The sequence below is a fragment of the Cryptomeria japonica genome, chromosome 10 (assembly GCF_030272615.1).
Source record: "Cryptomeria japonica chromosome 10, Sugi_1.0, whole genome shotgun sequence".
NCBI classification, from domain to species: domain Eukaryota; kingdom Viridiplantae; phylum Streptophyta; class Pinopsida; order Cupressales; family Cupressaceae; genus Cryptomeria; species Cryptomeria japonica.
The window spans coordinates 151,891,099-151,918,992 of record NC_081414.1 but is presented as its reverse complement, the minus strand read 5'-3'; the positions used below and the strand labels follow the sequence as shown (position 1 = coordinate 151,918,992).

The following is a 27,894-nucleotide window of genomic DNA, read 5'->3' as shown; positions in this document are numbered from 1 at the left end:
TAAGAAAATAACAATATTGCTGGCGGATAGATATTTTTCCTATGTTGCCCATAACACAATTAATCAGTAATAAAAATAATTAAATATCAAACCTAAGGATAAGGAATTAATATTTAATTCTTTCAAGTTTGTAGTGTTTCAAACAAGATTGTGGCGGAGCTCTGCAACCAAGGACGAATACGAACAATCCTTGGCTGCAGGTCGGCTCTCCACCCGGGGGCTCCCAGACCTAGTGGGAAGCCCCTGCATTTACTCCTGCTCGTGCCTCCATTAATGGAGAAGAAATCCGATGGCGCTGGGATTAATACCCACCAACACACCAACAATGCAGAAAAAACGTTTCTTCAAGCCATCCAAGGGCTCTCCACGGCCTTCCCAAACGAGGCAAGGTTCGAACCGGAGGCCACTCAAGATGCAACAGCAACCCAAGCCAGCGAAGAAGGTGAGGTTGCCTCGGCCCCAAGAGTCGTCATTAAACCTAACTCTTCTATGACTGAATGCATTTCTAAAGAGATTTCTAGGCTTAGGGATTCTACGATTTTTTTAGCAGCCCTTGATGTAGATAGAATACCATCTAGACAATATTTGAATAAATGGTTTCAAGATACTTGGTGTTTGAAATTTGGAATTCAGTTTTCCTTCTGTAGAATGTTGCAAAAAGGATTATTTCTTATTTTTTTTAATGATAGAGATATGCAGAGGAAGGTTGTCGATAAACAATTTTGGAATATAGGTAACGCCTGTTTTAGGGTCGTTCCCTAGACCCCTCTTGCATGTAACGAGGAAATCATGGCACTCTCTAACCCTAAATGGGTAGTTATCAAAAATGTGAAAGATCCCTGATGGATCTCTTTTACCAATCTGCTGTAATTTTTATTTATTTAAATTGATTTTTCCTGCTTATTAATATTTTCTTTCAGAAATAGACAGAAGTTGCAGAAGGGTTGAATTCTTTTTGTATTTTGATGATTTTTCAACAAGTAAATAATGAAGTACAAGTACATGAACAAAGTACTGAAAATGAAGTTCATATACAGCCAAAACAAATTCGATTCAAGGCAGATTTCTGAATATAAAATCAAATATTTGACTAGATGAAGATTTCCAATAATTTCAGGAAGATTACAATCAGGAATAATTCCAACCTGGATGCTGAAAGAGTAACATAACTAGGAATGAAGTTGTGGCAAGATTCCAGCCCTCCAAGTGCTGCACGTGGGAAGGAAAGTGGCTGCCAGGTACAGCCGTACGGCTGCCAAGTACACCCAACTGGTTAGAAACCCCAAACCCCACGCTGAACTCTGTCAGAATTGCTGAACCTCCAGAAAGAATGCCGTACAATCTCCAAGATGCTAATAGCTGCAAACAAATCCAAACCACTGTATTGGGGGCTACGTCCCAAACAGGCAAGGCATTGGGGTTGGCGTCCCAGATGCTAAAAAGCTCTTCCAGAGCCAAATCTCAAATCCAAGATGTAAAATGTGTAAAAGATAATCATAGAATGAAGCTCCTATCCCCTTATAACCCCTCTCAATTGCAAATCGAACCCTAATTGTCTCCAAGTGGCGTGGTCCAGTGGAAATGTTATAATTTCTTATTTTAAAGTGGTCATGTTACTAGAAAATGACCTTTTTCCCCATAGACAGAAATCCGCTCACTAAATTGCCCTGAGACCAAAGAGAAAGATTTAAAGAATTTCAAGATCTTTCCAACGAGCTATCACACAATAGGATGCGCATCCAGATGAGACCAAAAATCCCCTTATTACTCCAAAATGGCTAACAACTTAGCCTTATTTAATTATTAAACGCTAACTTAGGAAATATTAAAAATATAACCCAAATAGCCACAAAATGCCCAACTGACATTACAAACCCTAAAATCATCCTGTCACCTGTCTGTGACTGAAGTCGGAAATCAAGGATTCACTGGTAGTCTCATCCCTAAAATCTAGGGATGTTCCTAAAATTTAGGAAACAAGCCCAATCTCTTTGAAACTGAAACCATCTAAAAGGTCATGAATAACCTCACGACTGGCAACTGTCACAACCTCCTAAAATTTAGGGATACCCCCTAAAATCTAGGAACTGCTCCAAACTGGCTCCAAACTGCCTGTAAAGCCAAAATCCAATCACTATATGCACTGAATGAGTCCCAATCAACCTCTGCTAGCCTACGAGACTCCAATTATAGGCCAACTCCTCCGTCTCCGATGTCCACTCTAGAAAGGGGACATGACAAAATGTCCCCCCATTTTTATGGAACTGTATCACAAAAATCACTGAACCTCTAGGCAAAATAATTAAAATTGACTCCTCTGCTGCATTACTACCGCATATGGATGCGAGGGTACTCATTGCCTTCAACCCTGGTTCAACCTTCCCCTCTGGAATAGATATTTGTATAGAAAACCAGTTGTTCTCATGTCCCCTAGAGTATTTGGGAGGGATCAATGCATGCCATAAATGTTGAAGAAGTGGGCACTTCCTTAAAAATTGCCCTCTGATGGGAAGGAAAAATGATATATCCTCCAAGAAGACCTCTGTTCAAAACTACCTTCACCCGGCCTCGGAAAACCCTTCGTCTTCTAAGCAGAATGACCCTTCTCCTCACCCAATACACTCTGCACCCTCACCTCTCGACCAATCTACTCAGCCTATCTCTACTGAATCACCACCCCCATCTGACCCTACTCCCACACCCTGTCAACCACAAGCTTGCCCTCATCCTGCCAGTGATCCTCCCTCGATTGCCGAATCTTTACTCAAATATCAGTTAGCCCTGAAAGAAGCTAATTTGGCTGCCAGTGATCCTAAGCCACTGGAACCGGATGTAGTTAAAATCTCCACTAATAAAGGTGGACCCAGAACTCAAAATGCCCAACAAATTGTCATGGAAAAGTTGAGAATGGCTGCAGAACAGAGAAAGCAACTTGAATTAGTATTAAGTAACCAAAAAAAGGAGATTGAATCCTGTACCATACCCTTCCTCCAAGAGTTGATCGAAGGGGAAGATGGCGGTGCTCATGTTACCACCAGTGTTATCGAGGGTGTTAGTCAGTCTCCTCAAGGGCCTGAATGTAACAAAAACGACCCTACTGGGGATATGAGCATTCATCAAATTGCAAATACTCCCTTGGAAATTGAGGATGGGGGTGAACACCCCACCAAACTCCCTAAGATAACACCTGATAACACTAATGGGGAGATGGGGCCTACCATCCCCCCTTCCGACCAACCTCTAAAGAATGGACATGGTGATGGACCTAGAGTGAAGTCTGATGAAATTGTGATTAGCAGAATGAGGGGGATAATCCATTTTCTCCTGATCCTAGAACCTTTGATGTTGGAACCAATAATGAGGGAGAAGACCTAGCTGGAAATAAAACAAAAAAAAAGGAGGAAAAGGTCCCCTAAGGCCAATAAGGAGGCTACAACTAGGAAAGAATCATTGGGACCTGAGCAGCTCTCTGAACTTAGGAAGAAGAGAGGTAGACCACTCTCAACAGTGGCCTTTGATGCCAGTCATCTTTCTAAACCTGAGGAATGGCCTAAGTGCTTTGAGGGGTTTAAATCCCTAGTGGACACTTCTGAATTAACCTCCTAATGTTGAAAACCATCTCATTGAACATCAGGGATTAGAGGCCCCTGACAGGAAATATGTGGTCAAAAGATTTCTAAATATGCACAAGGACATTGATTGCCTTATGCTCCAGGAACTAAAATCAGTGGGGTTCACCTTAGAAATTGGTCTAAAATCCATCTGGAGGGATGCCACTCCATTCTACACCAATCACTCTAAAGGAAAGCGTGGAGCTGCAATATTATTAAGCCCTAAATGGGCGAATAAAGTTGTCAAATGGGGACAATCCCCTTGTGATAGGGTAGTATGGGCTATTATACAGAATGACAATTCTACATTTGGTCTCTGCTCAATTTATGCATCTAATGACTACCGAGAAAGAGGGGCGATGTGGGAATGGCTTGCAAAACTGGAAAACATCCCCTAGCTCTTGGGAGGGGACTTCAACATGGTAATTAATGCACAAGATAAACAGGGAGGGAACAAGGTGGAATGGAAAGGTGCTGAGAGAATACACTGGGAAAGGATGGTAAACAAGATGAGACTGACTGACCCGATAGCAGGAAAGAAGGGAGAACACAAGTCAATATGGTACACCTGGTGTAACCACCAACAGTACAATAAGAGAGTCTACTGCAGACTAGATAGGTTTTACTTCAACAAAGACTTCTTCGAAATTGTTAAAAATGAGGAGGGTATTCAATATGCTGTCATACCATATACACTATCAAATCATCACCCCATTATGATTGGGCTAAAGATAACTAATAGTAGAGTGGCTCCACCAAGCCCTAGCTCGAACTTTAGAATGAACAGTAGTCTTCTAAAGGATGATGACCTAAAATGTGCATTGTGCCTGGTCAGAATGTTTAATAAGTATGGCAACAGCCAGTTGACCAATATTGATAGATGGAACCAAAATGTGTTAACCTGGACCTCTCTTTGTCAAGCTGTGGGTAAAAAGAAGGCTAAAGATGCCAGAGCCTCTGAGATGCAATTGCATAGTGCCCTACAAGTGGCTGAACTTGATCTCCAAGGGGATCCTGAGAATGTAGATCTCACCAATCAACTAATTAAGGCCAAGAATGATCTTAGAAGACTGCAAAGTCAGAAAATCAAAGGTTGGAGAACTAGGGCTAAGTTAAGCTGGCTAGATACTGGGGATCGAGGATCTTTCCAGATTCTTAAAATGAAACAAGCAAGAGAGAAAATAGACACCATATGGGAACAGGATAAGAACCTCTCTAAACCAATTGAAATTCTAGAATGCTTTGCTCAGTTCTACAAGCAATTGTTCTCTACAGAACCAATTAGGGAGGAGCAGGATAATGCAAGAAAGATAGTCATGTCCTTGGTCCCCAAACTTCTTGATGAGGAAGATAGTAAGATGCTTGAAAAGACTATTTCTAAAGAAGAAATCAGGAAAGCTATATTGGCCCTCAATAATGACAAATCCCCTGGCCCTGATGGATTTCTGATAGAATTCTACATAGAAAATATGGAATGGATTGTGGATGATCTTCTCTCTCTATATACTGAGGCTATCCACATTGGATCCTTGGGAGCAAACATCAACCAACGTCTGATCAAGCTCATCCCTAAAGAGGGTGACAAAACCCTAATTCAAAACTGGAGACCTATTGGAGGAAATCTTACCTAAGATTATTAGTACTACTCAAACAGGGTTTGTCAAAGGACGGTATATTCTGGAAAATCTAATCACATGTTGGGAATCACTCCATTGGGCAAAGGAATCAGGGCAAAATGGAGCTATGTTACTCATAGACTTTGAGAAAGCTTATGATAGAATAGAATGGGGATATATCACTCAGATGCTTCAATCATTAGGATTCCCCCTTGGATTTTGTAAACTCGTCAAAACACTACTATGCGATGCCAATGCCTCTGTTGAAGTAAATGGGATGAGATCCTCCAATTTTACACTAACTAGATCTATCAAGCAAGGATGTCCCTTAGCTCCAGCCCTATTTGTCCTAGTTGTTGATGCAATGTTCTACTTACTTAAAGACTCCTCTATCACTCCTCTTGTTATGGGCATATCATTACCTAACAAAAAGGAAATCTTTAATGTCCAATTTGCTGATGATACTGCAATTTTGATTAAACTCGAGGAAGAAAACCTTGTTGCTCTGCTGAAAAATATAGATATATTTTGCCTGGCCTCTGGCAGTAAGATAGCTATGCACAAATCCAACCTCCTTGGCTGGGATGACAACCCCCCGAACTGGTTTTCAAGATTTTCTCTCAACTGGCTGGGCCCTACACAGATTGTAAAATATCTAAGCATCCCCTTCTTTGTCCTTCCAAATCTAAAAGAAATGTGGGAATGGGTAAGAAATAAGATAGAGAAGAAACTCTCTAAATGGAACAGGAATTATCTGTCTTTGGCTAGAAGATTTCAGGTCTGTCAAAAGATATTGGCATCATACAATATCTATTTCTCCTCTGCTTGGCTCTTTAAAAACTATCAATTCAGTCATATCCAAAAACAGATTAGGGAATTCCTATGGTTAGATGGAAAAGGCACTAGGAAGCAACATGCAGTGAAATGGGAGTGGTGCACTATGCATAAGCTTTATGGTGGGATGGGATTAAAAGACCTTAAGCTACAGGGCATTGCCCTCGCCTCCAAGTGGATTCTCAAAGCCATGGATGGGGATGAGCCACGGAAAATTCTATTAAGAAATAATATTACATCCTCAGTTCCTAAGAAAGCCAGGAAATGGAAGAATCTCCCCATGCTTGACCTTCTTCTTGGACAGATAGAGGTATCCCCAACAAGTTCTGAGGTCTTTAAATCCCTATGGAAAGCTTGGGAACAGGTGAAGCACTTGGTACACATCAAAGTGAATGGAACTATACAGGGGCAGATTGCCAATAACAGATCAATATGGTGGAGTCTATTTCATAATGGGAAACCCTTAGCCACTCTTCAAGGCTGCTTTGCACTGAAATGGCACAATATGGGTATTAAATGTTTTGATCAGATAATTGAGAATGGCCAAATGAGATCGTGGGAGGAGCTGAAACTTACCTTCTCTATCCCGATATCCCAGAGCAAGACCTATAACATCCTTAAATTGGCCTTAGCCTCTGTTTTCTCCCTCTCTCACCATCCTCTCCCTCACTCCCCCCTCTCTGCACTTTGTTGGGCCAATGGCACACCTCTCCCCTCCCTTCAAGCCAAATGCATATTGACAGATGCTGGGGTCTAAACTGGGAACCAAAATATTGGAAAGATAGGTTGGGTAAGTTCTAGATGGCTCAAAATGAACCAAAAAAACAATTCTTTGGCTGGCACCTGCTATTAAATAAACTCCCCATAAAAGATAAGGAGGGTAAATGCTTAAACTGCAAAATATGTAGAGTACCTGAAACTGTGAAACATTTTTTTTTTTAATGTCACTTTGCAAAAGAAATATGGAGGCTATTCGGCATTAATCTGGAATCTAATTTTGTTGAAATCATAGATGTTGTTTTAGGCTACATAAAGGGCTGTAGGAAAACTGCAAATATCTTTTGGTCTTGTTTTTCTTTAGAGGTTCTTTGGCTCATTTGGAAGTATCGCAATGATGACATCTTTAATAACAACACCAGGCACCTCACTAAGTCTCTTAGGAGACTCATCTTTTACACTGTTTCGATGCAGGTCACTGTGGTAATAAAGCTGGATTCAAACAAATTTGACAGATGGATAAAGAAAGGGGCCACCACTGTGTACATCCGAGAGTTATCTCACGGCTTCACGTGGGAGAGAGATGAACCGGGCAAGGCTGCATTTGAACAAGCACTGATGGCCTTCATGAGGCAAATGGACCATAGACACCTACACGTGGAGATCTCTTGGGAGGAAGCTGACCTGATCCATGAGCGCACCTCACACCCCCACAAGCAGGACATACTTGATGGTAGAGTGGAAGTATGGCAAGATGGAAACCTGGGATGGGTAGCTTGGATCCCTCCATTGGGAGCCAACTCTGCACCAGTAGCTGAAATATTATTTTCCTAGTTCTCTAAGTCTGTCTATTTTGTTTTTTTTGCTGTTATAATTATATGTATCTAATGTAATCATCTTCCCATAGTGGAGGTGCTCGTCAACTGTATATTTTTTGTGTATGCACCTTCCTTTGGTGCCTTGATACTGCTAAACTCAGACACTCCTGATAATATGTAATGTTTATATGATATCTAATCCAAAAAAAAAAATTAATATTTAATTAAATAACTTATAACTCCAATACTGATTAATACCAAAATCAAGGATGAAGTTGTGCGATGAAGACCACTGCAAAAAACATAATCTTCGCACCTAGAGAAAGAGCTTGGAAAGCTCAGTAGAACTGCATCATCCAAACAGCCAAACCCTAACTAAAAATAGTAAGTTTTGACTTCACCAAAGAATCAAATGCATGTTATGCCACCCTAGAGTTCATGGAAAATCTAGAAGGAAACCATAAGCAAAACTGAAGAATTCCCTCCTGACAAACCCTAAAAAGCTCGTGCAAAACTCCACAAAAGTTGGAAACCCTAATTCTCCTTTCCAAATAGCCTATGGGTCTCCGGAATAGGCCAATGGACCACTGAATGCACATCACTGAGAAGGGGACATTACAGAGCCCTTGTGCAATTCAAAGAAATGTGACTTTGCCAAAGAATATTTACCATATTTACACCATGTGGTTGGAGGAGGTAAGCTAACAGTAGATCGCACAATAGTGGAAACTTAAAAATTGGCCCACAACAAGCAGTCATATAGAAACAAGGCATTTTGTAGGTGCTACACAATACGTGCATTAAGTCCATTCCAGCCTTCTCTTCCATAGCTGCCCCTCCGCATTCAGTTGCAGCATTGGGTAAGCACTTTCATTGAGTATTGTATACGATAAAGTTTTTAAAATATTGAAGAATAAGATTTGCAGTTCTCCAGTGTTGGAACTACCTGATTTGTAGCTGCCCTTAGAGGTTGAGATGAATGCTACTGAGTATCTATTCAGAGCCATCTTATTACAAGGTGGTAAGCCGGTATACTATCATTCAAAGGTCTTCTTTTTATCCATGTGAGACCATCCTGTAATGACCTGCCACTGTTTGCACCCAAACTTTTACACCTTTCCTATCCACTTTCTAAAGAGTTGTTGTTTAGACATTATGCCAAACACTTTGCTTCCCCACTGATTGTTTTTCCATACTAAGCATTCTTCACACTAAACTTACAGTTTCCAAGTATGTGTCAGATATAAGGTTGGGTTTGCAGCCATATATGTATCAGATTTTAAGATTTTCAAGCTTCATTAATCATATCACTTTGCAAGTGTGAATAAATCACAGAACAGATAGGATTATAAATGATATTTGAAAATTCTTTATTCAGAACCAAGTATATTCATTAGCGAACTGAGATTAATAGAGGCATCATCTTACACAAATTCTGGAAGTATGCATGACTGCGATTAAATTGCAAATTACAATGTGCTGATGTGCAGCTCTGTGCATAAACAGCTGCATACAAAATCTATGAAACACCTCTCCAACTTCTCACAACTTCAGAATATAAGCTGAGTATTGATCGCAAACAGGTCCAAGATCATCAACAAGGCTCTTTCCACAACATCTTAGCTTCAGCAATGGTGGTCATTAATGTTTCCATGATCCCTGCAAACTAATCGATCTTCCACATAAATAGCAGAAGTTACAGCAGCAACCAAATCACAGTAATGTCTATTCACCACCATCTCCTTATTTATGTCTGGGGCACGCAGCCACTAACGATAAGGTTTGCTCTTCAAGCACTCAGAAAACTCCCACAAGATCATTCACGGGACAGCAATACAGGCTCATAGCAGCTCGACCCCTTGTTATAATGCTTATTCAGCTCGCACTAGGGCACAAATACACCACATTCTGATCGGAACAAGAATATCCTGTAGCAAAAGAGCCAGCACTGACTTCTTTGTCACAGAAGAACGCTCCAGACAGAAGCATACAATTCCAGAATGGAGCCACATTCCACAGCAAAGTCTTCCGCTAAAATGCAATGCTATCAATTTGTATTTCCTAGCCCACAGCAGATGAATCGCTTCAAAATCATTAAACTTCTTGCACCCAAAACCTTAGGAACAGACTTCCATTAATTTGATGCCAAAGTCACTTAATCTGTTTGATGCCAAAGTCACTTAATCTGCTTGTATTGAAACTAAATCATCCCTTTTTCCAAAGTCACAGCCAATACATAAATGACTTTTGCAATAAATCAAACTTGGCGATACAAACTTTATACTACAATTTCCCCTTTCAATCAATGTCGACCAAAATAGTAAATAAGCTTTTATAAACAAGAAATCGTCTTGGGCATTTTACTAGCAATACATTGAATAAATAACAACATTCTTCAATCCCTGCGAATATGCCACTGAAAGTGACTTAACAAATTTGATACTTATCTTGTAGTATCTTGTAAAGATTTTCGTTGAAAACCTCCATCATTCTGAACTTTGTAGCACATTTGTGAATCCTGGAGTGAATCCACCTGAGAAAGAGAATTGGGTTTTCGTCCAATCTTGTAAAACCCAAAGGTTTCCGTCCTAGGGCTTGTTGAAAACTAGAAGCCCTCAGAGCTATTTCAATAAAATAATAAACCAAGCATGCCAAAAATGAAGCCCAAAACATCCTTTTATAACTCTCCGAAGAAGATTCTGGAAAACAGCTTTGAATTCCATTAGGTTGTCTTTTAATTTTTCCCTCCTTAATATTTAATTTGAACTTGAGGGAATTTAATTGATTGAGTGACTTTATTAAAATTTAACTTAATTGTCCATTCAAGTCACTTTATTTGCCTTATAAATAATTAAACTAAGTTGTCATTAAATTTATTATTTTTCGACAACTTAAATTTAATCATTTAATTGATTTTTAATCTCCAATTAAAATGGGAACATTACACATCCAGTGTATGATAGGAAGGTCTGTGTGTTATTTTAACCAATCAAGAAATGCAGACACTATAAACTTGGCAGGGAGATGATTGTTCATATGCACCACAAGCCTCTACAATACTTGCAAGCCCAAAATAAGTTACAACAAGCACAACATTACAAATGGATGGGTTTTCTACAACCAGTCTCACTCAATGATCAAGTACAAGAAGAGAAGTATAAATGTAGTGGTAAACATGTAGTCTAGGCCACCTACTTCAAAGGCAATATCAGCTCTTTCTACAAGCACACAGTTGAAGCCATTAACTAGAGAGGCCTATGAAGAAGAGTACAAGTAAAACTCATACTTTGGGGAGAAGTACAAACAGCTTCGAGAACAAAGGGTTACAAAATAGGGGGATAACTTCTAACTCCAGAAGAAATTACTCTATGGGCTGGGAAAGTTGTGTGTGCCAATCTTCTAATTATGAGGAAGGCACATACCTCCAAAGTAATGGGTCATCCTGGCATTAGAAAAACAGTGACCCATTTGCACGAGTATGTGTATTAGCCTTGAATGCAAACAAAAGTAGCAATGTTTATTCAAGGATGGAAGTTGTGTTGCACTTGTAATTCCAAGATAAGAAAAGGAGGATGTATGCACCTCTTTTGGTGCACACTAGACAGTGGGAAAGTGTTTCCATGGATTTCAGGGAGCAATTAGCATTCAGAAAACATGGGCATGACCATAGTGTCTAAACTCAAACTCAGCAAACAAAAAAATTTCGACTCAGCAAAAACTGGAGAACATTTTTTTTTTTAAAGTTTTTTAGAAAACATAAATTTAGTGCAAAATACAGCTACAAAATGTATCAAATGAGTTTGTAGGAGTTTCAGGGCACTGCACTCAACAACGTCGCAGGGACCAGGGGCAGCCCAAATGAAGACCTTTGAAAAAGCATAGTCCTTCATGCAATTCCATTTCGATAGTTTTTAAAAAGCCTAAAAACCATGTATTTTCATTTCAATTTACACAAGAATATTCAAATGCTAGAAAACAGTGTTTTTTCAATGTTTATGCTGCATGTTTGGCCCATAGGGTTACTTATTCAGCATCTAGCAAGTTTTTCACATAACCGCACCAACTTTCAACAAGTACTCACCAGGTTTGGAGCTAACTCGCAAAATACTTAGCCAACAGGAACAACAAATTTTGGAGTAATCGACTACCAAAAATATCACAAGTACTTAACAAATTTGTGTACAATGGGTGTGTAACTATTTATTTGTTGCGGCAGATAGGTTCAGAAAGATTTTTATCTTACCTCCATGCAGAAAAGCAATAACTAAAAATGAGATAACATGTTTGCTCTTTAAAAATTATGGGTGCACTAAAGTCTACCAAGATTGATAGTTTCAAACACGAATGCTCATTTTGTGAGTTAATCCCAGTACATACTGTGAGAGAAGATAGATATTGAACTTCAGAAGAGCACAACCTTTGATGCCCTACAAAAAAACAAAAGGTGATGATGAACACAACGTTGCTACAACTCGTACATGATTAAAACAATAGGATGCTTAAGGTTTAAGGTGAGTCTTTGCCCTGAATCCAACACTCAAGCAACGAGACAATTCATTCCCATACAAAGTAGTCATCATTTAAATTATATTTTGGACATTTAACAACTAATCAAATTGACATTGCACTTAAACAGCTAGGTGTAAGAATTATTAGACTTAAATATGACAAAAGCAACAAAAACTATTCAAGGTATCTATGAGATCCTATTCAAGGTGAAGATGTAACTAGAGAAGCCACAATTGAAGTATGAGGAAGGACATGACCAGCATCATCTAGATCATGGTCTCAGGTATGGAGACGATACGGTTGTTTGTACGTAAAGCCAAATTCAAGACAAGCCAAGAGAACTAACCATTTAAGCTACACACCACTTACCATCTTAGAGGCAATTAAGGAGAACACATCCAAGTTGGATCTCCCTCCTTACATGAAAATCTACTTGGTAGTCGATTGTAAGTATCTCCAATTATATGAGCCATCTATGTTGGATGAAGAAGAAGATAATTTGATGCTATCTTCACAAGAAAGTACTCATTGAGGATATGGTACTTCAACAGATGCAGATGGAGACTAGAAATAGGCCCAAAAATGGAGGATAGACTACACAACTTTCACTTCTATTAAATAAGTCGGAAACACAATGAAAAACACAAATATTGCAATGATAAATGGACATTCTTGTGCTTAACCAACAACCACAAATTACAAGTCTTACAAACATGATACATGTTGTAAGGACAATGGGACAACACCTACAATAACAAAAGGAACAACCCAAGATGGAACTATTCAAATAACCAACCGGAGATGATGCAAACTAGGTACAACTATAACATGACCATGAATGTATTGTTACAACTCTGTATGGGATTGACCTTTGAGTTAAAGGGTTTTTCATCCTAAGACTAATGAAACCAAAGGGCATCCTCTAGCTTCCTTCCAAATCCAAGGGTTTTCATCCTTGAATCTGAAACTCAACACGAGTGCTTTTAGAGCAGTTTCAATTAGGGTTTCTATTCATAAAATGAAAGATGCCTTGGAAAACACATCCCTCTTTAGAGATCCTTCAAATCAACAACAAATAATAGCTCATGCCTAAAATAAATTGGGTCTATATGACAATCAAGGGTCATTGAGGATACAAGCAACGCATTAATGAGCATCATCGTCTTCCTCTTCCAACACTAGTAGTACATCACAATCTATACCCAAGTAATAAACAATGCTTATTCCTTGCAAGAAAATCCCTTCTAGAGTGGTTGTTGTGAAAAGAATAGGGTAAAAAAGTGTGAATGTCTAAGTTCAGAGATTGGGGATGCCCCATGACTCATGCCACAAGTTGGGGAGTCAAGGTTTGGTGGGGAGGCATGTCAAGATGGCAAAGTCGAAAACTCTAACAAAGATAAATAAGAGAGCAAGGTCTAGTGAAAAGGTGTGTCAACATGGGAAGGTCTAAAACCCAACAACTTCACACACACAAAAGTTTGAACATGAAATTTCCCAACTTAGAGAAATTGAGGCCTAAAAGGTTAGGTTCGATAAGGCTTATTTCACCACAAATAAGAGAAAGAGGGCTTTCTATCCACAACATGAATTTTGTTGAAAGGGGGACATTATAGAGGGCATATTTTTAGTTCACTTTGGTTTATTGTTATTTAATTATTACTCTAGGGCAATTTTGCTTTAAAGTATCTTTCTTGTTTTTTGGTAGGTTTAGGTGTTTGGGCTTTAATGCAATGACTTTAGGGATAGAATATAATTATTGTAGTCCCAAAAATTGGCCATCTTATAATCTTACAAATAAGTGCTTTGAGCATAGAAACAAGCAATAATGATCAACCTAATTATTCGTTTATCATTTTATGTGATGTATTTGTATTGTATCCATGTTGGATTTTTTAGGTTAGATTGAAAGTATGCATGTCAATATCAAGCCTTGAATTGATGTCATTCATTATCTAAGTGGTAGTAGCTTTGAATGGAACTTAGCAATTTCATCCTTGGAATTATTTGCAATCATTTGTTTAAATTTATTATTCCTTGGAAATCTCCTTTGCATTAAATAATTTGTCTATGTTTTAGTTAGCAAAACAATGTTGTTTTTCGTGTGTTTAAATAGGTTAATTTCATTCTTGATATCTAAAAATTTCACTTGTGAGGCAAGTCGTTACTAAACTTGTAATCATACCTGAGGCAAAAAAAATTAAAAGCATGCAAATAGGTGGTTATTTCCATTTATCCAAAAAAACCAAAGAAATCTCGTATCTTAGTGTCGAGGGTAGTTTTAGATCTCACAAAGCTGCCCCTTATACTTTGAAGGGAGGTTTTATCACACTTACTATTCTGGTTTAAGTTGTCTCAGAAGAGAAATTAAAACACTTAACAATTTTAGCACCTATCATGGGGCATGAAATACAATAAGTTGATATTGCAAGTGGAATTTAGTCTTATCACATTTCAATCAAAGCTTTTCCATTCTAGCTGATAAGGTCCACACCAAATCATAGCAGGCAAGCAGGTCTTAGTTATCCTATCTTACAGATGCTCAATCAAACATATTTGAGTGGAAGGTAGTTCTTCACCAGCTATTACTAAACTAGTTGAAATATTTTTGCCTTTGGACAAGGAGCTCCCACAAACAATAGGTAATAAAACCAACAATAACAACCATGGCCTTCCGCCACTTCCTTTGTCATGGGAAGTTAATATTGATCATTTAGCTCTTGCTGAACAAAATGATTTTCCACGTCGGTCAAGAAAGGGTTTTCCAAAGTTTCATGATGATGACACAGTATCCAAATGACAACAATGCAGCCTTCGCCACAACATGCAATATTCTAGGAATTGCACATGAAAATGTTGTCAAACTCTTTGTTGAGACACTAGTGGGAGGTGTAGCTGATTGATTCCACCATCTTGCTGCAGGTTCAACCAAAAGTTGAGAGATCATGCATGAAAAGTTCTTGTCATATTTAAAACCAATTGAAGATAGTCACATCCTGTTTGCTCAATTGTTCGATGCAAAGAAAGGAAATAACAAACCATTGCAAGAAGTTGTTGCACAATTCAATTCAATAAATGAGTACTGTTGATCAAAGAAGAACAACCCTTTGGGTTGGACATAAAAGGAACTACACAAGTATGTCATGAAGGATGAATACTAGCAAGCATCTATGGCCAAGGTTGTATTAAGATTCTTTCCACTAATCAAGAAGGCATCAACAATGCCACACATGAAGATGCATCAAATGATTTCTTCTAAGCATTTGATGGATAATTGGAAGAACCTTATTAGGACAAGAGTGAAGAAAGATCATACTTAGATGAAGAACAGGAGCTTCTCCTTGAAGATAATTCCACTCTAGAGGCATGCATCAGATCAGAAGTGTGCATGGAAGATTCATTACCAAATCTTGACATTTTCCTGCAACACCTTGAGAGTGTATTTTCAATAGAGAACACAATGACCTATCTTTTAAAGTTTGATTCATCCTCATCCTCATCCTTAATAGCTCCTACGGATGTAAAAGAGAAGGCAAGTGTTGAACATCCAGCAGTGAAGTGAGTCTATGTTAGCGAAGGTTACTACAGAAAAAGAGGGTTGCTAATGAAAGAAGAAATGCTAACAAATGATCATGTTCCCACTCTAGCTCTTGCAATAAAAGACAGTAGTTGCAGAACAAAAGATTATCAACTTAACAGTTTTCTTCCTTTATTAGATAGATTCTTTGAAGCACATCGTCATGAGGAAGCTAAAAAAGTCCAATTCAGTCAAGGCCCACAATCATCATCTAAGGAGGATTTTTAGAGTTCATTGCCCAATGATGCAGTCCAGGATCAGGTACCCAGAAAAGAACAGTCAATCCTTGCAGCAAACCTAAGATTTATTATCCACAAAACCAAGCAATGCATTACATCTCTGTCATTCAAATAACAATAGGACTCAGCATTTATGATTGATAATTTGGCTTTACCTGCCTACAGGTTACCACCCAGCAACAAAGGCATTTCAACACAATGATCTCTGTATCTTGCTTGAGTTTCTTAGACCCCTGTACCTCTGAATACTATTCTTCAGAGGCATGTGCCTCTATTCCCTAGCATTCTCTTCTGTAACTTATGTCCTTTCAGTCATATGCATCAACTTATATCATATTTGAATTTCTCTGTTAGACAGTAGTTTTCTGAGGAGGAAGATATTCTATGGCCTTACACTGTAGTCTCCCCCTACAAAATGCTTGAGGTTATTATTCTTTGTAAGAACTGGCGCCTTAGTTATGTAGCTACCACCAGCCATACTAAATGCCTGACCAGGAACAGCAATACACACGACTGGGAAGCATACGCCAGGGATAAAGATAACCACAGGGCCCGAGGTGGTGGATAATTTACTGTCGGACAGAGTGTTGTATGTGAATTCTACACCCAGCAATAAATGTCATTGCAGAAAAAAAATAACAGTCAATCAAATATCAATCCTGCAGAGCCACCAGACAAAGGTAACTATTGTCAGGAACAGATAAAGGTATTTGAGACTGCTTTAGGTAGCAGTGATTAATTCCCAACCCCTCACTCAGCACAAGGTGACAGCTGCTAGCAGTTAGCTTAAGTAATAGATACCCACACCCAGCACTACGAATAATGCTAGCCCATGCAGGCCCAAACAACAAGCTTGAAAACCTCAACGAAAACATCCAGCATTGAAGATTCATTCTGCAGTGTTAAGAGGTTAGAGGTATGTGAGTCCCACGACAGCAGTAGCACATGACAATTCTCACTTTCAAAGCCTAGTAAAAAGAATGTAACCCAGCCAGCAAGTGTGTGGCCCCAGCAGATGTAATGCAACATCTAGCATAAGGAATTAACTTAGCAAGCGAGAAATATGTGGGTCTCCGCCACAGTTAATCAGCGAACATGGACAAGAAAACATTGAGGCCTTAGATGTTTGTCCTTATGCCCAGCTCAAGGTAGGTCCCAGCAAGACAAAGAGAGTAACTATGGGTCCCAGGGAGTCGGCAAGGAATTCTAATTCTCAGCAAGGATTTCTAATTCTTCCAGTAAACTTCATTCTTTGTGTTCAGCATCCTGTCAAGTTGTCAACAGCAACCAACCTGAAACACACCAAAATTAGGGCAAAAAGCAAAATTGAAACAAACATGTTTTCCAGGGAGATGAGATCACCTGTGGACCTGGCTGCTCCTACATTACCTAAGGTCTGACATTTTTCTTTCACGAGTTCACTTTGATAATGATCTAGTGCTAGAAGAAGATACAAACATTGAGAGTTGATTGGACCAAACACAGATGATGAAACTGAATAAGTACTATCTACACACGTTGACAACTAACACCCATTGTAGACTTGGACAGTCAAAGATGGGTGATTGAGATCTTTCATCAACAACTTCAGCCACTTCCAAAGGATTGTTTCATTTGAGAAGCATAACAAAGGAATAGATTTAGAGGTGAAGGTCATTCCCAGACTCTGAAAGATAGATTCATAAGGATACAGTGTATCTCCAACAACTGGAGATAATTTTCAATGAGAAAGAATATCCTTAATCGAAGTATGTTGATGCAATGGAGATAAACTGCACAAACCCATGTGAGGAGCACTAAGGCTGGGGTCCCATTGAGGGGGGCTTCATAAAAAACTTCAGTGGGTACTGCTGAGATATTTTTGGATTATTTTAAAGCAGGTGGTCCCATGAATTTTGTAGTGCAGTTCAGTCTTAAAAGTTCAAGCTCCAAAATTTACAGCATCTGGTGGTCTCGTTAATTTTGTTATTAAGAATATTCAATACACGTGAGTAAATAAATATATAAAAAAATAATGATAATTGATAAAAATTGAAAAACTTTGGATGATTGCCAAGTGGCAGAAAAAAGCCTGAGCTGGTGGAGCAATTTCTATCCCCCCACCTTTTTCCACCCACTCAAATTAGCAGCCCTAAAAAGTTGGGGCTACTGAAGATTACAATTAATCCTGTAACAAAAAAAATTTGACTTCATGGGACCTCCCACTCCCTACAAATAGATCCTGAAGCACCCCTTATGGGGCCCAGCCTAATCCTCAACTCTGTCGACACCTCTGCCCCCAAACCCCACAAGGACACTGCCCCTCAACCCAACTAAGGGCTCAGCCCCAAAACCCAAAGGGACACTGCCCCTCAATCCCACTGGGGGATGCCACCTTCAAACTCTAACCTAGCTTTAGAAAACAAAAATAAAATATCTTTTGGGCCCATGTTTTTGCTGGATGAAATTTGTAAAATACAAATACAGATAAGTAATTTTTAATCATATGATACTTTGCTGTGAAATGAACTAATGTTTTTATTTGTAAATAAAAGTAACCTTGAAAACTACTTATGACCTTCATAAATTTAGTTTTATGCATGTTTTTTAGAAATAATTTACAAATTTATGTTTTTTTTAGTGTTCAGAAATTTTCCTGAGTTTTTGAAACATTTTAGGTATTGAACTGCTCAACTAAGACAAAGCTAGCCAGTTGAAGGAAATATAGGCGATGTTGGAATAATTACTGGATATTTCAGCAATGAACCTGATAACACCAGGTAATTCTGAAATTGTTAATATTAGGAGTATTTTACTCAAGAAAGGAAATGGATTGACCTTCCACAGATCTATAAAAAAGGCAGATAAATATGAAAGTTTTGAAAGAAACTAATCAAGAAAATCATTAAATTCGTAACTATGCAATTTATTAAAATGTATGGAGCATATCTGAAAAAAGACAGAAGATTGCACATAATGTTGGCGAAAGGAAACCATTAAAAGCTTAATGTAAATTATCAAGTGCCTTTTGATGATAATCCGTAATTGAACTCTTTTGCTGTCGATCTTTAAATTAGAGACATTAAAAACCATAGAAAGATAGATGTCATGCAGGCACAAATTTATGTTCTCAATGAATTCCTCACCTTTGGTACCAGAAAAACTCCACAGCTATAGGAAAAAGGTCCAAATCGTTCATAAGAATCCATAATTACAGCCCTGTAGTTAAAACGCGAGATGCCATGCTCACCCAGCATAATATTCATCCTGCGGCCAGGCAAAAGTTGTTTCATTCCATCTTTAGCTCCAATTTCCAGATCTTTTAAATCATTCAATAGGTCTTCACCGGGGGTATGTTGTTTCCGCAGTTTGTTCTCCTTAGCAATAGTCTCAAATAAACCTTGAACCTAAACAAATGCACATGAAAAAGATGGTTGATAACACCTTAATTTTTCATCCAATATTGAATTTTACTACAGCATCTTCAGTTACTCAATACATCATCAGGAATTATCAAGACAAGAAATCTCATGATGACACAATTAATCTAGGCAAAGCTATAACTCATGTTAAAATGAACCAGATGACAATGTTGTGAATTCTCCTTTAAGGCCAAGTGACAATTGCACCCTCTAACCATTTGTCAAAATAATTGCCAGTAATTTTGAAGAATTAAATGCAGATGTGCAATTTTCTCACACTCGGGCAAGAATCCTTCCCAAAATTTCTACCTGCAATTCATTGTATTTCGGCGAAGTGGAATCAATAGATGCTCTCACTAAATGCACATCACTTGAATCATCTTTCAACACAACAACTAGAAAAGGATGGTAACTGGATACCAATGAGGCATGTTGCAATATGGGATGAACAGTTACTTTCCACCCACACCTGAATGTGGAAAACAGCAATTCTGAAATGCCAAAGTGAAATGTCTCAGTTGCAAAAAATAACATGTATTTACAACTGCTCAACTCATTTAGAATTAGTTCATTTAATGGGATTCAAAAACATTAATCATCAACCAAAAGAAAAGTCAAGTTGCAAATAACCAAGGAGAAAAGGCAATACGAAGAGTAAAATCATAAAGACTGCAATTCCATTTCTAACAAAGAGAACAAAACATAATCAACTCAATAAAATTTGCACATTTCATAATGCTCTTTATGTGGTAGGACTAGAACAAACCTATTACGTGTGTCTGAACTAAGCTGATGCAAACATATTTTCCACCTTTTCTAAGCACTCGCTTTACCTGTAAGTATTTTAACAGTTCCATCAAAATTCCAAATTGACAATATCATTTAGATACTATCTTAATTTTATCTAAATTGCTATAATCATATACTGAATCAGAAATATAGATCACAACAGACACAATTCAAATATCATTTCTAAAAATAAAGCTTATTTTAAGGATTACCAGAGACCTCGGAAAGAAATTGAATTCCCAATTTAGGACCCAATTTTGGTTCCATTAATGCATCCAAGCCTCCTTTATCTAGAACGACATCGAACGTCCCATCAGAGAACTGCTGACAAAAAGGTTAAGTGATTACTTCTTGTGATTGTATTCCTAATCAACATTACAAATAAGCAACCCAATTTTAATTATTAATTAATTAAATACAACAGAATATTCCATTACTTTCAAGAAGAAGCAATGGCTTAGTGCGATGAAGGGATTGCTCTAACAGATAGACCTAAAAGCTACCATATGAGAATTGACTGTCAATCAATTGTTATCTAAGAGACGTTAGACAACTCTCCAAGCATGCAAAATACTTGCAGAACCTACAATCCTCCCCTCTTTTTGGATAACATGTGTTTTATAATGTGGAGCAATATATGTAAGCATAAATGTTTCGTAAATAGTAGTATTTGGCACAGTTTATCTTTGCCATTACATCATCCTAATGGTAGGATCATCAGTTACAAACTTGCCAAATACTCACAGACTCGCGAGTAATTTTCTGTGCCGAATCACTCAACCTTGAACTCGCCAACTTGCAGGATGAAGTTTCAACAATTCTATAGAACCACAAGTAAACATGAAAATGCAGCAAAAATGCTGTAGAAACATGAAATATTTTACCTTTCCACGTAACTCAACTCATGCAGGCATATTTGTACAATTTTGGAGTAGTTCTCAGCTGTATATGAAAATGGCATGCACAGTGAAGGTCCATGCAGTCTCAAAGGCCCTAATTTGAGCTTGGCAGAAGGGGCAACATCTATCAACCCAGCCCTAAATTGTCCCTGGTTATACACCAAGGGCACTGCCCCTCAACCCTGAGGGATGCCACCCCCAAACCCCTACAACAAATGCAGCCCCACAACCCCACTGGCAGCTGACACCTCCAAACCCCCACTTTTGTTTTAAGCAAGCCAAAAAAAATGTTTTGGGCCCATGTTTTCCACACACATGATTTGTAAACTAAGTCACAACGTTCAAATTCGAATTCAAATTCAACAGCCATGAAATTCGGATGAAATTCAACAAGGGAAAAATTCGAAAAAACAAATTCGGATAAAATTAGCCTTATATAATTTTTGCTTATTTTTAAATATATGTATACTTCCAATAAATTATCAAAATAGCTTAACATTGCTAAATAGATTTGAAGTCATTATAGAGATGGCACATTTATAAAATATAAATCATAAGAAACATAGGAATTTCAGTAATGCTAGTGATCATATATGATATGCATAATACAATGTACAGCAGAATCCCTTTTGAACCTGCAGAAGGAAGTGCACTTGACACCTGCATTTCTCTAAGAAAATTTTTACTAGGTGATAGTTCAATGTGGGTTTGCAAGTTATCATTTTTTGTCTGGCCTTTATATAGCTACAGTGGGGGACCATGTTGAATTGAATCTTAGCGTGCAGGAAATCACCCTCTTATTCTAGGAACTTGCCATTTCTTTTATATACAAAAGTGTCATTGTATTGGATTACTTTATTTCACATTTGTAGTTTTTGTAAAAGTTATTCTGCCATCTGCCCACTTTTTAGCAGAATTTTTTTATGGCCGAATTTGAACGGTTTTTTATAGAAGTTTGAAATTCGATTAAATTCGAACCTCATCCATGAAAATTGCCGTATTCTGTGACTTAGTTTGTAAATATTACTATGGATATATAATTTATGATCGAATGACACTATGATGTGAATTGATATCATTTTTTGATCTGTAGAGGAAGGAAAAACTACTTATAACATCAGTTTTTGCATGTTTGTTAAGAATATAATATGGATTTATATGTTTTTCAATGTTAAAAAAAATTGAGTTTTTTGTATTCAAATCTAACAGAAAACAGTTCCCAAACATTTACAATGCTCATTCGATACATCTTGTAACTATAGTTTGCATAAGTTTTATATTTTTTAGGGAATTTAAGTTTTCTTTTTTAGTTGCTGAGTTTTGCCAATGTAACGTCGTAAATTGCACCCCATGCAATTCCACGTCACATAGTATCTTCGCTTTAGCCAAATCACAGATGATGATCAGACTTACACTTCAATTTCTTGCTCAGCCCACTTCACCATCTATCTTGCCCAACCTCCTAACCATTTGAACTGATTTATTCATGGATACCTGCACGTCATGGAGAAGTCAGCACACCACGCATCCATCCCACGAATGTGGCCATTGAGATGTTACACCTGCTAATTTTGGCAACATAACACCTTTGACACCCACTACAGTCAGGATGATTCCCAATCCTCTTTATCCTGCCAATTTCGCTTCATTTCACTCTCTTTGGCTCTCTTTTCATGCTCTCTTGGATTTACAGCTTGTTCTCAGCACTCACACTCTTCATTGTTAGGGGTAAATAACCTATGTTAGTAAGAATAATATTTATAAGTGTGTTATGTTGTGTTTATGTTTATATTGTCGCCGAGAGGTTCCCGTCGGGTAGTTGGGAGTTGGTGACGGTTGGCAACTTGACCAACCGTCGGGTCTTTATATTGTTTGGTTGGAACCTCGGCAGGGGAGATTATGTATGGACATTCTGGACACTGGAATAAAGATATAACTCTTCTGGTCTAACTAGTATCATTGTCATTTATGCTGTGATGTATGACTGTTCTGTTACATGAATATTTGGTACGTATGGAAAACACTGTGTTATCTATTCATTCACCAACCATACATTTAGGACTAAACAATTTGGCGTCGTTGCCTGAACGAACCTGGAGATAACTATGGCGACGGGCAGATGCAATTAATGGGCCGGCCATTTAACCAGCAATTAATTGTCGTGGACAGCGACACGCATGAAGAGAGTACCGCGGAAGAGGAACGAGAGGAGCAGTTGACGGCAAACTTGGTGGAGTTGTGGGACGTGTCGGTCACGCAGTACGTGCAGCAAGAGGCTCAGGAGAGAGTCGTCTCGGAAGGCACGGTACGTGGCGAACTCACCATCAGCACCCCCGTCTTTGACCTACTCGGAAGTATTCCAAGGTTACTCACCAGAAATCTGATTGCACTCCAAGATCGAAGGGAGGAGACGGCAAAGGAACTTCGGCAGCAACAAGTCCTCCGATGGTACAAGGAGCGGAGTCGTAGGGAGGAAGAGGAGAGGGAGGCTAGTCAGCGCCGTACCTCTGGACTTGATGCCCCTACGGCTAAACAAAGACAAACGTACCACTACCACCGAAGGAATAAACAAGGGAACTATACGGAGATCTCTCCGCATAAAAGAACAGGCCGAAAGGAGACAGCGGCTAAGGGAGGTTGCCGACTCGAAGAGTCCGAAGAAACACAGCAGAAGTCAGAGTGTGAGTCGGAGTCATAGTCGGGAGAGGCAAAAACCGTGTACGTGGAAGGAGTTGGCCGAGGTCGCCAAGAACCTACCACTTCCAAACGTAGAGGAGGAAGATCTCGCCGACCAGGCCCCACACTCGAGGTCAAGTGAAGAGGACTTCGGAGCCGAGTCGCAAAGCACCCCGTTGAAATATTCTTAACAAGGAGAGGAGGCGATATGAGACCTGCACGAGGAAATCACCACTATTTTTGAAGCAACGTTATCTGGCATTAAAAATTTGTCCTTGTCAAAGGGCATCAAAATAGGAGGGTCAGATCCGAAAACCTCGGGAAGGAGGGACTATAGAAGCAAAGGTGACCAAAGCCCAGCTGACAGGGGCCCAACCAGACCAAGAGCGTACGGTACCTCCCGGACACATAATACCTTCCCGGCATATAGCCATTTCCAAGCACTGCACAAAACCATCCAGAAAAGAAAAATGGCACAGACTCCGGAGAAGCAAAAACTCCCAAAATTCATGGGTGATGGGTCAGAGGACCCTGTACGACATTGTAAGACATGCGTGACCATCTGGGAAGCAAATGGCCAGGACGACCAGGACTACTGGTTGAAGGCATTCCCAGCCACTCTACGAGGAATAGCCATAGACTGGTATACGGACCTCGATGCCCAGCATAAAACGTCCTGGAGCAATCTGAAGAAGGCCTTCGAGGAAGAGTTCAAACTCCTACAAGATGACAACGAAATTGTGGCAGAGATTTACAACACCAAACAAGGAAAAAATGAAAGTGTAGGCGCATATAACAGAAGGCTCAGGAAACTACTCAACAAAATGGAGAACCAGCCAGCTGATGGTCTCTAGAAGAGATGGTTCATTGAAGGATTGGTACCATCCCTCAGACGGAAGATGAAAGTGGTCCCCCCGCCCTCGTATGATGAGGCGTACAACCGTGCGATGGATATCGAAAGCGAAAATAAGACATCCCGAGGGAAGCGTTGGGTGAGCGATGGTGATAGTACGGATGAAGACAGTGATGGGGAGTCCAAAACCGTGCAAGCACTCCGAAGGGATATGATGAGAATGATGAAAGAACTAAAGGCTGACAAAGAAGGTGGCAGGGAAGGAAAGGAGCTATGGTGCACTGACTACAAGATGAAAGGACACACTAAGGGGAGTTGTCCCCGCAAAGCCTTCTGTGACATCTGCCAAGTGATGGGACATTCCATTAAGGAATGCCCGTACAACTTGAAAACACGGAGCACACAAGTGCTCTACGCCCAACCTAACCAAGTCACACCGCCAACGACACCTCCGAAGCCGGCAGCAAACTTTGATGCCTCTCCTGGAGGGTACAGGAACAATCGGCGGGGTAACAACAGATCCAATAATAACACGCCAAGGAGTAGAATTCAATACGACGCTAAGGGACAACCCATGATTCAATGCAAAAAGTGCAACGAATGGGGTCACTTTGTGCGGGATTGTCAAAACGGGGGTGACGCGGGAAGTTTGCTATGCAAATGGTGTTGTCCAGGGAATCATGAGGACATAGACTGTCCAAGGCAAAAAGGGGTGAATATGCTGGAGGTGGAAGGACCGAGGGAAGGTGTATTGGCAATCACAAGATTGCAAAACAAAAAAGCCATGTACCCTGATCCTCGCACGGAGAAGGAAAGACTACAGAAAGCCAGGGCGGATATCGAGCGGGCGATGGCAAAAGAGCAGAGGACCTCGCACCCGGCTGCCAATACACCACTCCGGTCAAGACCGGAGAAAACTATCATTAAGCAGATGTTACAGACCACAATACCCGTACGGGTATCCGACCTTCTACAAACCATGCCACAATTGAGGATAGCCCTGACGAATGCAGCCGGTGACACCACCGTCAGCCAGGAACACCGGACGATGACAGAACCACATAGTACGACTCCGGTGAAGGAACATGGTATGGACGCCATGGACCCTATGCTACTCACAGTAAGCATTGGACGGAAACCTGTCGTGGTGGAGATGGACATAATGGGACGAAAGCTCACAAACACCATTGTGGATGGCGGGTCTAGAGTCAACGTACTACCGAAGGAAACATGGAGAAGCCTTGACAAGCCTACTCTCTGGCCACCAACATTCCATCTCTTCGGTGCAGACCAACACGGTATCAAACCTCTCGGTACACTCATGGCACAAAAGGTAGTGATCGGGACACAACAATTCATTTTGGATTTCATAGTCATTCCACTGGAAAGAAAAGCGTACGACACCCTCCTGGGAAGGGGGTGGTTGATTATGGCTAGAGCCAATCATAACTCGAAGAAGAATACACTCTCAATCGAAAGTGAAGACCGTAAGTATGTGATTGACCTGAGGAATCGATCTGTCAGTAGAGAGCTTGCATCGTCTGACTCCGACTCGGAGGACTCAAACAGATGGAAGTGGGGTTCCGAAGGAGACAGAGGAGGGAGGGAACCCAACGAGGAAGAAGTGCTGGAATTGGACGAATGCTCTGAAGATGGAACTAGTTCATTGGCCGGACTCTTCCATTGGTAGATGGAGGATTATGAGGTCTTCGACCCGAAGTGCCACATGCTGCAAATATGCAAGATTGGGGAATCAAGCGGCGGTACGGAAGAACAGTCATTTCCCCCGGAGTACGGTAGGTACCAAGAAGGGATGGCACAAGTGGATGTCACACCAGCCCACCAGTTTGAACGAGACAAACCCATCAAGTACGAGGAAAGGGATGTGAAAAAAATCAATCTAGGCAAGGACGAGGACCCGCAGGTGATATTCGTAGGGGATGATTGGAACCCCGTACTGGATCACTCGTACGGCATACGCCAGTCGAGGGAGTGTTTGAGTTATCTGTATGGCGTACAGTCGACAAAGAAGGGAGACTGGCAGTGTTTGAGTTATCTGTACGGCATACGGTCGGCAAAGAAGGGAGACTAGCATAGTCCGTACGGTGTACGACCTGCAAAGGGAGGAATACCGTACTGTGAAACATTGCACCCACAAGAAACTAAGTCGTACGATCTTGTACAACTACCAGTGGATAAAGGGGAAAGACTGTACAGTCAGAAAACAGACATACCATACGTGCAGGATCCATACAATCCCCTCCTTCGTGGCGTTCGTACATGCAGGGAGCAGTTTTATAAAAAAGTTTGAGGGTATCTGTGCAGAGATCTGTGCCATCCATGTGGAGCTGAGTGAAGAGTTGGCGCAGGTTGAAGAGGTTGTACGACCAAGGAGCGAAAGTGCACGAGTTAATCCGTACGGTGTAGAGGCAGGAGTTGGTCCAATGGTCCGTACCAATATGGCAGACCAGACAATGGCAGAGGAGGCCACACCAAGGAAAAACGAGCTCGCCGTACAGGGAATTGGTACTAGTACGACATGTTCAAGTACTGGTACGACGAGCACTGGTACAGTACCAGCAGGTATTGGTATGGTTCCAACATGAATTGGTATGATTCCATCAAAAACTTGTACGGTACTAGCAAGTACTGGTACGCCATGTGTTAGTACGACAGGTTCAAGTACTGGTACGACGATCACTGGTACCAGGCTGGAAGGGCAACTTCTGGCAAAACGAATTCATGTTTTTTTTAAGCTGGAACAAAAGGCATTCTACATGTGCCATCATGCTATCAACCTATTCATGGACGGCATACGCCTGCAAGTACCACCAGAAATGTGGGGAACCTTCGAACTGTGCGGATGGGTGGAACCGAATAAACCTACCATGTACTACTATACTCACCTGGACACACTAGGTGACACCACGCAGCCAGCCAAAAGGAGAAGAAAGTTGGACATGTCCCTAGAGGTCGAAGATGCCAGCAGCGCAGAGGATTCTGAGGAGGCAGAAGAGACTGAGGAGCAGGAAAGTGGTGATGAGGGGTTTCATATGGCACCTCACACAGTTGCGAAGGATGAAGGGGAAGCAGAGTCGCAACAGCAGAAAGAAGAGGAAGAGGAGGATCAACACGAAGGGTTACGAGCACAATGGAGAATTTTTAGGGTAAAGTTTACACCGCCAAAAGTATCTTTGCAACATTTGGTACCACAAGAAGCGCTTACAGTGGCCAGCCCTATGGGAGACATTCAACCAGTAGGGGTGTTATTCCGAAAAATCAGTGAAGGGGAACCACCAGCACATCGGCGGGTAGCGTTACCACAGATCAGCTTGGCCATAATTGCAGCAGACACCCC

The 27,894-nt window shown here is 40.2% G+C and overlaps 1 protein-coding gene across 2 annotated transcripts in view; it reads right to left on the bottom strand.

Moving 5' to 3' along the window:
* The window catches only part of LOC131047991 (uncharacterized), a 196,653-nt gene that overhangs the window by 109,462 nt on the left and 59,297 nt on the right, over positions 1-27,894 (bottom strand). Inside the window, exons 2-5 of one of the 2 annotated variants that reach the window (XM_057981806.2) lie at positions 20,328-20,429; positions 20,086-20,152; positions 19,740-19,810; positions 19,044-19,304 (exon numbers count right to left, since the gene is read on the bottom strand). In XM_057981806.2, coding sequence (XP_057837789.1) covers positions 19,044-19,304; positions 19,740-19,810; positions 20,086-20,152; positions 20,328-20,429 — 501 coding nt within the window. Of the gene's footprint in view, positions 1-19,043; positions 19,305-19,628; positions 19,811-20,085; positions 20,153-20,327; positions 20,430-27,894 lie in introns of both variants that reach the window. The other variant, XM_057981805.2, reaches the window with a different exon arrangement.